General features: G+C 42.0%; 1 protein-coding gene across 5 annotated transcripts in view; it reads right to left on the bottom strand.

The window, feature by feature from the left end:
* Positions 1–14269, bottom strand: part of LOC131882646 (zinc finger protein squeeze-like) — a 22452-nt gene extending 8183 nt beyond the window's left edge. Inside the window, exons 1-2 of one of the 5 annotated variants that reach the window (XM_059229864.1) lie at positions 9696–9800; positions 9304–9493 (exon numbers count right to left, since the gene is read on the bottom strand). In XM_059229864.1, the coding sequence (XP_059085847.1) occupies positions 9304–9493; positions 9696–9718 (213 nt within the window). In that variant the 5' untranslated portion in view covers positions 9719–9800. Of the gene's footprint in view, positions 1–1780; positions 2272–9303; positions 9835–13857 lie in introns of those variants that run through there. The other 4 variants (XM_059229861.1, XM_059229862.1, XM_059229863.1 and 1 more) reach the window with 4 other exon arrangements.
* Between the last annotated feature and the right edge of the window lie 591 nt (positions 14270–14860).

Below are 14860 nucleotides of genomic sequence, written 5' to 3'. Positions count from 1 at the left end.
AAGCAAACTTAAAACGCGCTACAAGAGATATACATCGCGTCAAAAAATTCTTCATTTTCGATAACCAGTGTCCAAGTTCTTATCATCTTGGTTTTCCTCCGTGTGTATATGTGGAATGTAGTCAAAAGAGTCCTTGGGATAGGTCAGAGAAGAGAATCGAACCGGAGGACCTCTTTCCAAACAGGAGGCTGCATTATACGCGCATGTCTCTCTTGGAATTCGAAGATTCAAAGGAGTCTGATGTTCAGCTCCGTCCTTTTTAGTGATTTCTAAATCAGTTCATATTTTCAAACTTTCTAAAGAATGAAATCTACTACATACAGATGATGATTCGCTCAAAGTGCTTAGAAAAAAAGACTTCGATTCAGTGTTTGTCACTATTCATTGTTTCTTTCTAGTAGTTCGGAGTACATAAAGTGTTAGCTTTCTTTTATCCATCCATATGTTTTATATTTCCAGAAGACTTTAGAGAATTAATAGCAAGCGATGGCTGCCCTTTTTGAAAAATTTCAATGAGTTACTTATTATCGTTATTTTGGGCGCTTTTGGGGCTAGAACGTGACTATAAGGGATACTGATAATGTTTAAAAACTCTGTTTTTCACTTGACAATTTCATAGAATTTAGGTGGTATTTCATAAGTGAAAAAGCAAAGATGTTAAACCTACTTGCAGGCCACTTTCAAGAAGCGACTGGCAAACCTGAAATTGTAAAGTAAATTGTTCAACTAGAAATCTAGATTGTTGATCGATCATCATTTCACGTTGGTGAAAAAAAACAAAGGAAAAATTGGTTCTAAAATCAGTTTCTCTCGCATTTTTAGGCATTCAACCTTGTGTACGGACGTTGGTTCAATGTAAGTGTTTCGACATCAGCCATTGTAGCCAGTTTCTAACAAACCACTATCTCCAAATCATACCTTAGGGTAATATTGTATCGTAAAAAGGCTTATTGATCTTAATTGGTTCTATTGATTTTCTCATGTTTGAAATATCTGTACTCATACGGACCCTTTTATAAGCTGCAATAGCTGTTCAAACAATTCACCTACAACCGGCATAAGGCTCGGAAGGTAATTATGAACATCTACTAACCCCATCAAAATCCGCATATTTTTACGGAATGCCAAGTGACGCTACAGATTTGAATTGAAAAGCAGAACAAAGACAAATACGCGAACCCATTTCTCCATTTTCGACTGCGCTCCCCTTTTACTCCCTTCCCCCCCCAAAAAAAATCGGGAAAAGTATAATCGAAACTACTTTTGTATTTCGATTGCCCGATCTGATATTGGATTTCTCCGCCAAATAGCGCAAATCCGTTGGGCGGTGGTTTGGCGCTTTCGCCATTCCATTGGAAGTGGAATCAGTCTGCGAGTGTATGTGTGTGTGCGCGAGTAAGGAAGTGGTTGATACATAGGACTCTACGGTACATGCATATAGTACTACGTAGGCAATTTCGATCGCAACGGCGCCTCAATATACTGCTCTGCCATCGCGTATGTAATCAGATGATCGTAATATCCTTATTTTTTCTAGTTCTCTTTTACATTTCTTGACGTCTGGAAAAATTTGCGGTTGATTCTGGGATCGCTTTGTCTTTCCGCTCAACGATGACGGCATGGCGCAGTACTGCTCCAAGACTGAATGTCCTGATTGCCTGAGAGCCAGGTAACTTCGTTAGTTCGACAAGCAAATCTTACTGATATTGTTTTTCAGCTTTTTTGTCCCTAGATTGTTAAAAGTTGTAACTGACTGGTTGACTGACAGTGGGCAACTTACTTGTAACTCGGAGACCAGTTTCTCGGCCATTTTTGATTCGGGCTGCACTTGATAGTTTTGATGCACGTTTGACGAGTGTCGAGCTGACCAGAATGAGCTATTCGGATGATGTTGATTGGCCATCTGGGGGATCATGCCCGGATAGGATGACGAATTCATTACGAGTTCTTGACTTAAATAAGACTTGAGATCTAGACAAGTAATGACCGCTCGAATAGGGATCCCCAGAGTTTGGTTGCCCTAACAATCTTGGCCAAGTCAAGATTTTGTGACTAGAGAAATATCGGATGGAAACGGCTGTGTTAGTGGAGGAAAAGTCACTGCCACTTTTCCCGCTCTCTTTCATTCTTTCGCCTTACAGGCAGTGGGAAAACGGAAAAAAATGTGGGATGGAGGAAGAAAGAAAGAAAAAGAAGGGTCGGGTCTTTCGTTGTTCCCTACATTAGTAGTCGTAGTCTTAGTGCATGGTGAACGACGTACTGGTAGTAGTGGGAGTACTAGCAGTAGTAGTAGTAGTAGTGGAGGGACTTGTACGTAGCCGAAGAAGGAAGACTATGAAGGCATAGAAAGTGGAGTTGGCGGAGGACGTGGTGGTGGTGGTGGTCTCCTGGTTGTTTGGCTGGCGTCTTCTTCCCCCACATTTTATACTCTTAAGGGAGCATTCTTTCTCCTCAATGGACCACGGATGGTTCGTTCGTTCGTTCGTTCGTTGCTTGGGTCGTATCCTCCAAACCTTTCTTGGCTCCCTTGCATTGAGCCAGGCTTGTTCCACAAGGCTCAACTGCTACTACTCCTTCTTCTTCTATTGCCATTACCACTACGATGTACTACTATTACTACTACGATTTCTCCCTAAGCGACGAGCGACGACCGAGTGGAGCTGGGGGTTCTAAGTTCGTTCCTCGGAGTTTCCGCTCGAGGAACAAAAATGACTGCAGCAGCAGCAGCAGCAATAACAGCAGCACCAACAGGACAAGGCGTTCTGTGGTGGTGGTGGTGCTTTTGAAGAGTAACCAGACAAGGAGATATTTTTTCCAAAGGAAAGGGACTCCGCCAACCAGCTCACTCACCCACACCCATCCTAGAAGCACTACTAGGACTCACGGCCAAACTTGGGATCCGAGGTGTGTAAACTTTAGTAACCGGGCTTCTTAGGTTCTGCCAGTGATTTTATCAGTGCTGCTGAACTTCTCCTTGGTCTCTTCTTGGTCTTCTTTTTCCTCCTCTTCTTTTTCGTCTTTTGCCTCTCCTACCAGCAAGTGCAGACGGAGAGCCCGACGGATGGTCCCACGCGAAAAATCCTCGGCTTTCTCAAAAGAAGTTGAAAATGCCACATCTCGCCATCTTTTCACGACAACGAGCGAAGCTTTCAAGATCCATTCCATGTTTTCAGGTCTCGTTTCACACCCACACTCCATTTGAATACGTCGATTCGGAACCACCTCATGAATTCAACTGAGCCATGATCAACAATATCCATGCCATGTCCGGTCGTCCCCCACGTTTTCATCCGTCCCTTCAATGCTCCCCATGCTATTTTGTGTGTCTCGTATGTACTACAACAATAGGTCTGTTAGGCCGTTCTACAATGCATTGGACAGATGATCAAGAATAACCACGACAGATGCTATCCGCGAGGATACCGATATCAACGACGTCAGGCTCGACGAAGCCCCTCTCGTCGTCTATTGTTTTAAAGGATTTCAAAGACCCGATTCTCGCCTCGACTTTTTTGTGCCCGAATGAATTGGAAATTGGACGGCGCGATCCGATGGGCATGAGAGCCGGCTTCACGTTCAAGTCCACTGATTTCCTTCCCCCTTTTTGATTTCGTAGGAAATAAACCATGGGCTTGAACAATTGCCGAGATGCTTAGTAGCTATTGAATCTCTCGTATCTCCATGTATCTACGCAATAGTTCAAATCCATGGATCATCAATTCCTTCCAAATCAAAGGAGGAAGGAAATTAGTCTAATCAAGCATAAAGAGTAGTATCTCTTAGGGAAGACATCATCCTATCTCTTCACGACTATGATTTGTTCAATAGCTGTGTATTTGTTTGTAGTAGTCAGTCATAACCCTTAAAAATGCTGGCTTTACCAATTGATCCGAGAGAAAGGGTTAGCTTTATCAATCCACCCTATTTTTGTTTGGATTTCTTTCTAATTCTCTAATACTCGTTAAGATTAACATGGAATCAATGGCATGATACACTTCAAATCATTTCAATTTTATTTTCAGCTCCCAATCAATGGCTCTCGTTCTCGTTGATTGTGTACGCAAGACAGTATATGTTCTATCACCTACATGATTGGGCTATTGGTCTGTCCTTGTATACCGAGTAAATCATGAATCTTGAAAGCGTCAAGACCTATTCATAATCTAAAATCATGTTCTACTCCATGACGTCAAAAACGACCAATAGAGCATTTTCCTGTTTGAAATGATCTTAAATCTGAAAGAGTCACATTCTTCCAACCCTGTTCGTCTCATTGGTATCCAAGGTGCCTCACGGAGATGTTATAATGGCCTACCATAACCATGCTCCAACCCCTAGAAAAGTAGTTATTCACTCAATCATTCGAACCCACGGTTTTCAATTGGTTCAACAGGCCACAAGGATTGGATGACGGGAGCGATCCTAGGCCCCTCCCTCCGACAAGTATTGGCGCGTGGGGGTAGGGATTCCCTCCCTCCTTCCCTCCGTTGGCTTGATAGAAACTGGGACGGACCAAAAAAAAAGACAGGGAAGGGAAAGGGGAAGGAGAAAGAGAGAGAGAGAAAGAGCGCGTGAGGGACAATGAGAGACAAATCAAGTCACTCTAATGGATTTTATGTTTTTTGTTATCTGCATTTTTTTCCTATCGAGTCGTTGCTGCATTTCTGAGAGGCAAATTCTGATTGGTTTGGAACACAAATATAAAGATTGCTAGGAGGGAAAAGTGGGATTTTGATGCCTAGTTAGTCCGGAGAGAAGATATGTTTTTGACCTATTTTGAGATTTCTATTCGAACAAGATCGAGGCCTAACGAAGGCGAAAAACAGGCACAAAAAGCATTGGTAAATATTCAAGCTAACAATATCGCAATCGCCTTTTCCTTTGCACATGGACCTTTTTCTTTCCGGCAATCATCAAGAAAATGCAAACCTTTTCCGCAACGATGTGCAAAGGTCGCTCAAAATGTTATTGTAAAGTGCTAAGCGCAGTGAAGATTTTTGGTTCGATTTTCCTCTCTGACCTCTCTCAAGGAAACTTGAGACACTAAACCACACCAACAACTGGAGAACCAACCTCGTAACCGACATGGCACTGTCAATCGGTAAATTGGGCGCTCTCAATTGAAGGATGCTTTCCATTTGCCAAATGCTTTTCTTTCATAAGATCTGACCATCGTCCCCTCATAGTGGTGGAATTAACCATTCGTCGTTCTATTTCGTTTAGCGAAATTATCCCATTCATCAAATCAAGGTTTTGGAGATTCTCTCCCTAATCAAAGCAAATCAAATCCGTAAACAGTCTCAAGGATATCATTTTTTCACAGAAACCGGATAGCTCATTATGAAGACACGTTCCGGTCAAAACTGGACGCTCAATAGTCCAAGATTGGCATTGAATCGCATTAAAAGGCCAATCAGTCTGTCCATCTGTCTTGTCTGTCTGTCCATCTCTATGTTTGTGAGTCAGTTGATTCGGATGAAATAGAGGCATAGAACTGAATCAACCAGGATCGACGAGGACGAGGACGACAATGGATCCGAGTGAATCGGGTATGATGGTCACAAAATTTGAATGAGAACAACCAACAACGAGAGAAGGGTTTACTGTACGTACACCATATCCAGTGTGTGCAACGTAAGAGAGGGTTTGCCTCTGAGCATCTCGCCATGTTTTGGATGGAAAGCGTTGGCCAAATGGGGAAATGCTATGAATGTTTACCATGTCCACTTTTTTGCTCGACCCTTCTCTTTTGTTTCTTTAGAGTCTCAGCCAACGGTTTTAGCCATTGCATCATTCAGCCATTGTCCATTCAAAGCGTCAAATGAAAACTGAGAGACCATTCAAAAGAAGCGGACGGACTCGCTTCATATCAAATACGCACGCACTCACACACACACACAAACCATCATCATCATCATCATCATCAACAACAACAACATCAGAGGCAATGGTAGTCTAGGAGCGGAGAGACCAAAGCCAAAAGAAACGGTGTGTTCAAAATGGGAATAATGAGATCTACATTAACCAGAGAAAATCCAAATTGAACTTAATCTTGGTCTTCCATGATGCTGATGCTTGGCTCACTCAGAGGCTTCTTTGGCTCATGGTGGAATAGTTATCGATCCAAATGGCTTTCTTTCTCTTAGATGTTATGTACGCACTGTATAGCTTTTGCTACCCGGGTTGGTCTGCTACGTTCGTTCATACCCCAGTACCTACTCTACCTACACTCAAGACGCCTTCAAGACCCGTTGGGTGAGTCAACCACCGAGGATGTAAGTCTGCCTGTCTGTCTATCTGCCTGTTTGTTAGTGGGTGACTCAGCTTTCGGTTGGTTGGTTGGTTGGTTAGTTGGGTTTTCAGCCGAGCTATCTCTAGAGAAAGTCAAAAAAGGGAGTGGCGATAAAACATGTGGATCGATATTAAAAGGGTTCCGAAAAAGGGACAAAAGAAAGATCCTTACCACCATTTTAGATTGTTGGAAAGGACAATCACGCAAAATAATTTCTAATGATCACCTGAGCAACGACGACTATATTGGCTTACATTTGGGCAAGAAAGATACACTTCCAATTTAGATGGTGGGAGATTGAACCAAGTAATTTCAAACATTACAAAAATAGACCCAACGCTATGAAACAAGCTGCTTTTGAGAAACAGATATTAATTGTGTCCAAATTCGGTCTAGATCTTCTGGGAAAAGCTCAAGATTGGTGTTCTTTGTTGATTGCCAAACTGACCAATAACGTATCCTCAAAATGAATGCTTGCAACACCTAAGGATACTTTTTGAAATAATGATGCTTCTTGGTTTGAAATTATAGATCATTGAATTGCGACGTTACACTATTTTGAAATCGTCCAAATCTCACTCAGCATCTAATTGATCAGTAGTTTCGAAAATTAAAGGCAAGATGCCCCACTCACAAAAATATGCAGGAGGTAAAATATGTTTCTATCTTTGTTTAAATTTTGTTTTAAGATAGGTTAGGCATATTATATCAAACTAACTTGTTGTTCATATGTACTTGATCTGCTTGGCATCTTGATTTCTAAAATGAGCCATAGAGTGTGCCAACATATAATTTTTCCCAGATAATTGTCTTTTTTTGCGAAGTGTCATCCGCTTCTTTACGGCGCGGATTGAAGAAAAAACCAAGCAAATCCGATATTCTTCTCCCAAAAGGCTTTCGCTGAAAACAGCCGATTTTGGTGTTCTGCACTCTACGCAGTTTCCGTTCTCGCCTTTTCTTTGGAAGCTTTCCCGGTAGTCAAAAGGGAAGAGCGACGGGATGGACCATCAGTGGGGTTGATCGATTTCTCTACTCGCCCTTTCAACTTTTTTGTTGAGAACTCATAAGGCGCTTTTGTATTCCCGTTTGCCCCTTTCCATGCCCTCTCCAAAAAAATGAAGATTTCAAACTGGAAATCTTATTCATACAATGCTGCTAGTACAACAAGTCTTGAAAATTTGATTACTTAGTTTCCTCCTTGTTTCAAAGAGCTTGCTTGTTCAAGACATGAGATGTGTAATACTCTCGGAAAACGGATGATGTCCATTTCAAAAAAGTATATTTTTAGATTAGCCCTGGCTTGGCCATTATCAAAGGGGAAATGGAAACGTGAATCAAGGATGTAGATTTATCAAATAGAAATTCCCCAAATTTTCCACCTTAAGCTGAGTTTTGGACGTGATAAAGTTGTTGTCAACGTCATTATAATGATGACGATTTTTGTTTGTCCTGTTTAAAATTCAAGGGCCTTGCAAAAGGCAGAGGCAAATTTTATTCAGTTTACTTAATTGAACGATTATCGTTCTTGGGGTTCTTTTCAGACCGGTAAAACCTGAGAAGTCTCACGTTCGAATAAAATGAAAAACAAATTGCACCGGCATTTTAAAGATGGAAAGAAAGACCTCGGTCTACCTGACAGAAAAAAATATATATCAATGGCTTGATAGTGTAACATTGTCTTGAACGGGGTAGTGACAAAGAGGATTGCGTTCATTTGATCAGGTCAAGAACCAAATCTTTGTGCAGAACATTTTTGACGCAATGAGAACAGAACTCCTTTTGGCAAACATTTCCTTCCTTCTTTTTAGCATGGTATATTGTCCACCAGTTACCTATTTCGGACCTCATTACCGAATAAAGGGATGTATCCTGAGCGTAATGCGTTTTACATAATCAAGTTCATGAGTGATGTGATCCTGGTTCCAGCAGGTTTTTTAACTATGTTTTGTATGACCTTGATCTAGAGCCACTTCGAAGCGACAAGTTTGTCGCAGAGGAATTCATTCGGTGGTTCAAAGTTGTTTCCAACGTGTTCATAGCACCGAGATTCGTACTTCGACTACTATTGCTACAACAACAACAGCAACAACAACAACAACAACAAGAACAACAACAGCGACGACGACGACTTCTGTCAATTCCAGTCCTGTGCAACATACCCATCGCCTCTCATGCTTTGATCAGAATCTCTCTGTCTCTTGGCATCCATGTGCAGAATAGTGCAAAAAAAAAATCCGCCCGAGTCTTCTCTCATGAGATTCTCCTACTTTGAGTTCAGGCTCTTCGGTCTCGATCTCGCGTGTGTATGTTCGCAGAAAGCGTGCTTACTACTCGTACACAGGGTTCGGCGAGTTCGATTCAGAACCCGAATTTGCATCACAGGATTAGCATCAAGGAAAGGGCGACATTTAGAATTAAAACCGCCTAAATGTCCATTCTGTCTACTATGTTTGAATGCAATCTGAGTGGACGATTCAAACTTGAGCAACTTAAACAAAGATGAAAGGCGTACATGCCATGATGCGCCTGACCCTGTATTACGCTACATGCAGATTGGAACGCTCGTTGTTCGTCTCCTTTCACCTTGAAAGGAGACCTTCAATTCGGCTACGAGGTTTGTAGGCCCCAGGGTGGCCTACTCTCCGCTTCAAGCTTCAGAGCTCACCTTGTTGCCTCCTCGATCGTTCAAGACTAGGCCACAACATGAACACATCACTGAGGAGAGAACGCCCAAATATAGGTTGATCTAACGTCAGGGCTCCTTTTGGAAGCGGGAATTGCAACAAGCACCTGCAATTGTTACGTCACCGCAACAAGGCGGAACTGGGCCGAGATTTCTTAGCACCTTAAGTCGAGTGAGTGCATGCGTGTAGCGTGTAGCGTGTATTATGGTGGATCGTAGCACTCCATTGCCCTCATCTTAATTCCAAGCTCGATGATGTCTTTGACAGCGAGATGACATGCACCATCGTAAATATGGACAAGATGGGGCTGACAATTGGCTGGCTTACCTGGTCCTCCTCGAACGACTTTTTCTGGCTGTCTTTTTCACTGTCTGCAATGATAATGCTGGTGGTGTTATTGCTACTAGCCGTGGATGTGTGGCTGATGTTGATGGGCGGTGGAGATGGCTGTGGAAGTGGTATCAGAAGTTGAGATTCGCCTGGACAGCCTAGCATCCTATTTTGCATATGACTGGAACTAATCACATCGCCTCGATTAATGTATGCTTCCTGTGCAAAATGTGACTGATCCAACAGCATTTTCACCACATGAATGTCCTTCACCACCTAGAGAGGATTACTTCTCATCACTCCACATCCAACCATGTCAGTCAAAATTTACGTGTCTCACACCAACAACTTTTATCCAAAAACAGTCGAGAGCTTTGTTAAAACCTCACCATTCTCTTTTTGAGTTGCACATGTTAGTTTGAATATTTGCAAACTAACGCATCGACTGCAATTCTGCATCAATCCGAGCCCGTCGGCCAACAAGCCAACAAGCCAATGAGTCAGCCAGCCAGTGACAAGAAGCATCGTTGTTGGATGATTCGACGGACAATGCAGTAGTCATACTACTACAAGTTGTTGTATCCCTGCTCCTTCTACTCCCCACTACTATACCAGTATAACCCTGCCCCCCCTCCCCTTGCCCCCTTCTCCTCATCCTGCAAAACGAACACAAGAACTGCATGTAGTTTGCAGTACTGTCCGTATGGACTAAACAACATCACTGTTGCTTCGTGTTTTGTGCTCGCATTAGAAGGATTCGCAGGCTTCCACCACTGTCTCTCTCTCTCTCTCTCTCTCTCTCTCTCTGTTTGAGGCATGCAGCTGCATGCAAGTTGCAAATCTGCACTTGGTAACAACGACAACGAGGATCGGGATTTCGAGGCATTCCAGTAAAGTAGAGGTACTCTTTTATATCAAGAGATGGACTGCCCACTGAAATAACCAAGGATAGTAGATCCCCCCATGCGCCAATCGTTACGTCATGGGAAGAACACCTTTTTCTTCATGCAGGGACTGCCAAACAAACGTCAAAGTCGACAATGGTTGGATACTGGAGAGCCATGGAAAAGGCTAGCTCAAGACTCATCTTCTGTCTTCTCGATGGTGGCGCTGAATAAGTTGCAAACAGGATGAGAAATATACCCTGATTATTGATGATGTCCTCGCCTCCTCATGCGAGAGGATTGATTCCGAGTGTCACGAAAAAAACAACTTGATACATAATGATTGCTGTGATTTAATTCGATCTTTTGAATAAACAGGTAACTTCGATAGAGGGACAAAGATAGAAATTCCAACACTTGAATGGTGCATTAAAGATTGACTGTGGTCTCAATAAGAGGTTGCGTGGTTCTTGATATAACAATTTGCGCAAAATATAGATGGTCCTTCCATTTTTTCTTTGAAACTTGTGTTTATTACTTTGCGATTTTTTGCGTTTGGGTTTTCACTGGCATTTCTAACCGCTACAGGAAATGTAATCTCCAATACTATTAAAATGAAAGGTTATAATTTGTCTATTCATTACCTTTCAATCTTTATATGATATTTGGTCTACCAACGAGTTTGAATTGGAAGACCGAGCTAGTCCTTGAATGTAGGGTTGTTCTGGAATGCTAACTAAAAATCTGCCCAAGTCTGACTTCTACCGGATCAACAAGGCCTACGTATTCCCTACGAATATTTGAAGGCAGCAAATTAAATAATGAAGGAGCCCGAGAAAGAAGAGCAGTGGAGTTCATTGTACGAACAAGTCTGGATTCTCGAGGGCTTGAAGGTGCTCTCAAAACGCATATTAAGCTTCTACGGTCGCTAGAATTGACCCTAAGTCCTGGGTTGGGACAAAGCTCATGGATGCTTTGGAAGACCTAGAGCATCAGATACCTTTCGCACCTTCTCTGAACATTGTACAGTCCCAGATTATGGGATTCCAGAAATTGGAAAGAATCTCACTTTTTTGCCTTAACAAATTTATGCTTCGAAGAACACGGCTTAAAACTCTGGAACCAGGCAGAATTAGAAAATACGACTTGCATGAAATATGCGCAATTTTTCCAATGAGAAAGTACTTATGTTATCTTTCCCGTTTATGTTTGGTACTTACACTGGCCTTTTTTAAAAAAAGGGATTGTCAGGGGCAAAAGCAAGAATCCAATTTAATGTAGTTTCGGATTACCCCAGAAAACTGACCTAGGCAGTATCAGAAAGGGCTTTTCTATTTTGTCCAATAGATAACCATTAGAAATTTTACCTCTGTGATAATATTTCAACGTAAAGGACCTTGCTCGATTCAAAGGCTTCGCCACATGGAGGTGTGATAAATTTCACAGTGAAATCATTCATGCAAATGACCTTAAATATTAGGTACGTCTGGAGCGCATCCATCATGATACCAATCAAGGCATGAAAGACTCTCTGAAAACATGAACGGACGCACTCGGCTATTAGTGTCCCCACGGTATATTTTTAGGGCTGTATTTGGAAGTGGATTTTTTGGCTGCATTTCCATACGTTCGATTCTTCATGGAATGTTTGCATGATCAAACACATTGTTGAATTGAAATGCTTTTGTAACACTCTTGAACAGCGCTTATGTATTAGTTTTGGAGCGAGTTTAGACTCGAGCCCGAGACGACTGAATTTAGAAGAAATTGAACGGGCTCAAGTCCTCCAAAATGTCTTATATAAATATTAGAAATCAGCATTTGGCTCCCATTCCTCATAGTCTAGTCATCTGGATTAGACCAAGTGAGATATGTTTTAACGTTATAAACCTCTAACCAACCGTGCTCCCCTTCCGGGCTATCAGGGTTTCTTTTAACATTCTCCCCGCCCTTTATTTCAATCGACTTATGACTTGACCATGCAACTGGCATCGAAATTATGAGTCAAGGTAGATTATAAATTGGACAGCCTGGATTATATTTGCTAACGTACTCGAGTACCTTGTTACACTCGAATCCTTCTTTGCCCGACTCGAGTCCACTGTCTGTCTGACACTAGTCTGGCAAAAAGTTAGAAATCAACGGACTTACCTCAGGACCTCTCATCACGCAGAACCGTCTTGAATTTATAATTGTCGAGACACTGAAAATTCTTTGATCTTGCTAACTTATAGGACCCATGATTAGAGCACCCTTGTTAGCCTCTTGCCCTTGCTTTACTCGATGGCAAGTATTGGTTTTTTTTTCAATCTAGTCGGTAATAACATCAATGAAAGAGTCTTCTCGAAAATCGTTTCAATCCGCAAATGCCCGACCAATTCATATGAATTGCGGCCATCTCCACTTACCTCATTTGAACCTACCATTTGATTTCAAAATCTTTTTCCATCAAAAATAGCCTTTTAAAAATATCACCATTTGCTGTTTGAAGAAAAAGCCTACAAATGATTTAGTATAATCGCAAATATACTAAAGCAGATTTCTTAATTGCTCAAATTCATACGGCATTCGAGGCCAATGAAATAAACAAGAATGTCTTCCCTTTTTCACGAACATATGTGTTCGATCGCTCTTTTTGATATTCGCTTTATGTTGAGAGAAATGTACATGTAAAGCAAACTAATCGTAACTACGTTCTTTTTCCTTTCAATTCACGATTATGACTTTTGAGACATAGTCGTGAGAATACTGAATTGGATAAACTTTAAAAAGACAGCATTGTCACTGAATTGTAAGCAAATATGGTAATGTAATCTCACACCACCATTCTTGATGTTGTCAGGTCAAGATACTAAAGTGGTAATCTAAATGATGTTCCAATCCACAATGTGTTAAGAGTAATTGGGCAGATCTGATTAAGAAGATTGATTCTCGATCAATTTTTACCGTTTTTGTGCCGGGAGATTTGATTAAGACTATTAATATTATGCCTATTTAGTATTACTGGAATTGCTGTAGGTCAATCCAAAAGTATGAGCGTCTACTCCAATTCAACACAACGAGACTGTAAGTGATACAAATCAATGATTGAATGATAGATTGGGCACCTTCAATTTGAAGGCATGATTTGGCATCTTGAACAAAGTATATACGGTTGCAACTCAAACATACTTCGTCAGGACAATTTTTCTGTAATGTTCCGTTTTGAATGACTAATAACGGAGTTTTGAATTGTTGCGCAGAGAGCAAAAAAAGAGCCCATCAGCCTATTTAAATGCCGTCAACGGGGTTTGGCGTCTCAATTCTCAAGAAATTGAGAAAGCTACAAAGTTAGCGCTTATGGAGACTGGAATTGTCCCAAAATTTACTCTTTTGATAAAGAGGCATGCACCCTGGTCCACAATGGAGCATCACGAGGAGTAAGAACTCTGACGTATACTAGTTTTCCTTGAACGTATTTGGGAATTTAAAATAAAAGAGCCATCACGTTCATTCAAAGAAACGTCCAAAAATCATTATCCTGCAATTTTTAGGTTTCTCCACTTTTCATATGAATTGTTTCCCCAGAACGTGGATCATAAACGATTCAATCGAAACTTGACCCAGATTTTCCAATGAGTCCCGTCGACTTCTTTTTCAACCTAAAAACTGAATGAAACACTCTTACCTCTAGGGAACCCGCTTCCTCGTCCTCTAGGAGCTTGGACGATGGTTTATCCGAAGACTCTTCAACCTTGAAATGCTCCATGTTCACTAAGGCTCTAAGGATAATGGCTGGGTGAAGTTTAAGTACAGCTTGGAATTTTTGAAGTTCACGAATGGCATGGCTGTTGTGAAGCTGAGGAACGTGGGGAATATTGAAAGCCGGTGGCATTCCTTGCGTTTCTTGCTTCATATTTCTTTGCACGAGAAATGAGATCTTGTTAAAAATTTCCGGATCCATAATGGCGTTGGAACAAAAACGAGAGTGCTCCCAATGGGTAAGAATCTAACCTCGCACTGAAGACGTTCACAAGACCCCCATCCCCACGACGGCCACCTTCTCCTCCACTATCATCACCATCACGACCACCACCACCACGAGAACTACTACTACTACTACTTCTTCTTCTTCTTCGACTACCACTACTAGTTGGACCACCACCACCACCACCACCATCACATTCTTTCGAAGGAGGACTTTCCCCCATTTCCCCAGTACTGCTGCCCATATTAAAAGAGGGATTGAAAAGAGCGCCGACTTGAAGTAGTAAGAAGAAACTCCTTTTTTCTGGCGCTAAGAAGAAGGCGGTGCTTTCCATGAGATCTTAAATAGGATCTCGAAGGAAGGACGGAAGGAAGGACCAACGAACGAAGGAACGAACGACTGAACCACCAACGGGAAAGGGGCGATCTCCAGTAGTCCTCCTCCTCCTCCTCCTCCTTCCTCCCTCATCACCGCCACTTCATGTACGTATGTTCCAGCAAGAAGTTCTCGCTCCCAACTGGACCGATACCACCAACCTCCACCCAGTACACATCACCACCATCTCTCCCATTCTCTCTCTCTTTGGTTCCAAGTACCCTAGGAACCGGAGAAAACCGGAGAAAGCCCCCTACACTCACGCCTCGCGTGTGCCTTTTAGAGCAAACCGAATACGACCGAAGCTTTTCCTCGAAAAGAAGCAACT

The sequence above is a fragment of the Tigriopus californicus genome, chromosome 6 (genome assembly GCF_007210705.1).
Source record: "Tigriopus californicus strain San Diego chromosome 6, Tcal_SD_v2.1, whole genome shotgun sequence".
NCBI lineage: Eukaryota > Metazoa > Arthropoda > Copepoda > Harpacticoida > Harpacticidae > Tigriopus > Tigriopus californicus.
This window is presented reverse-complemented; position numbering and strand designations above follow the sequence as displayed.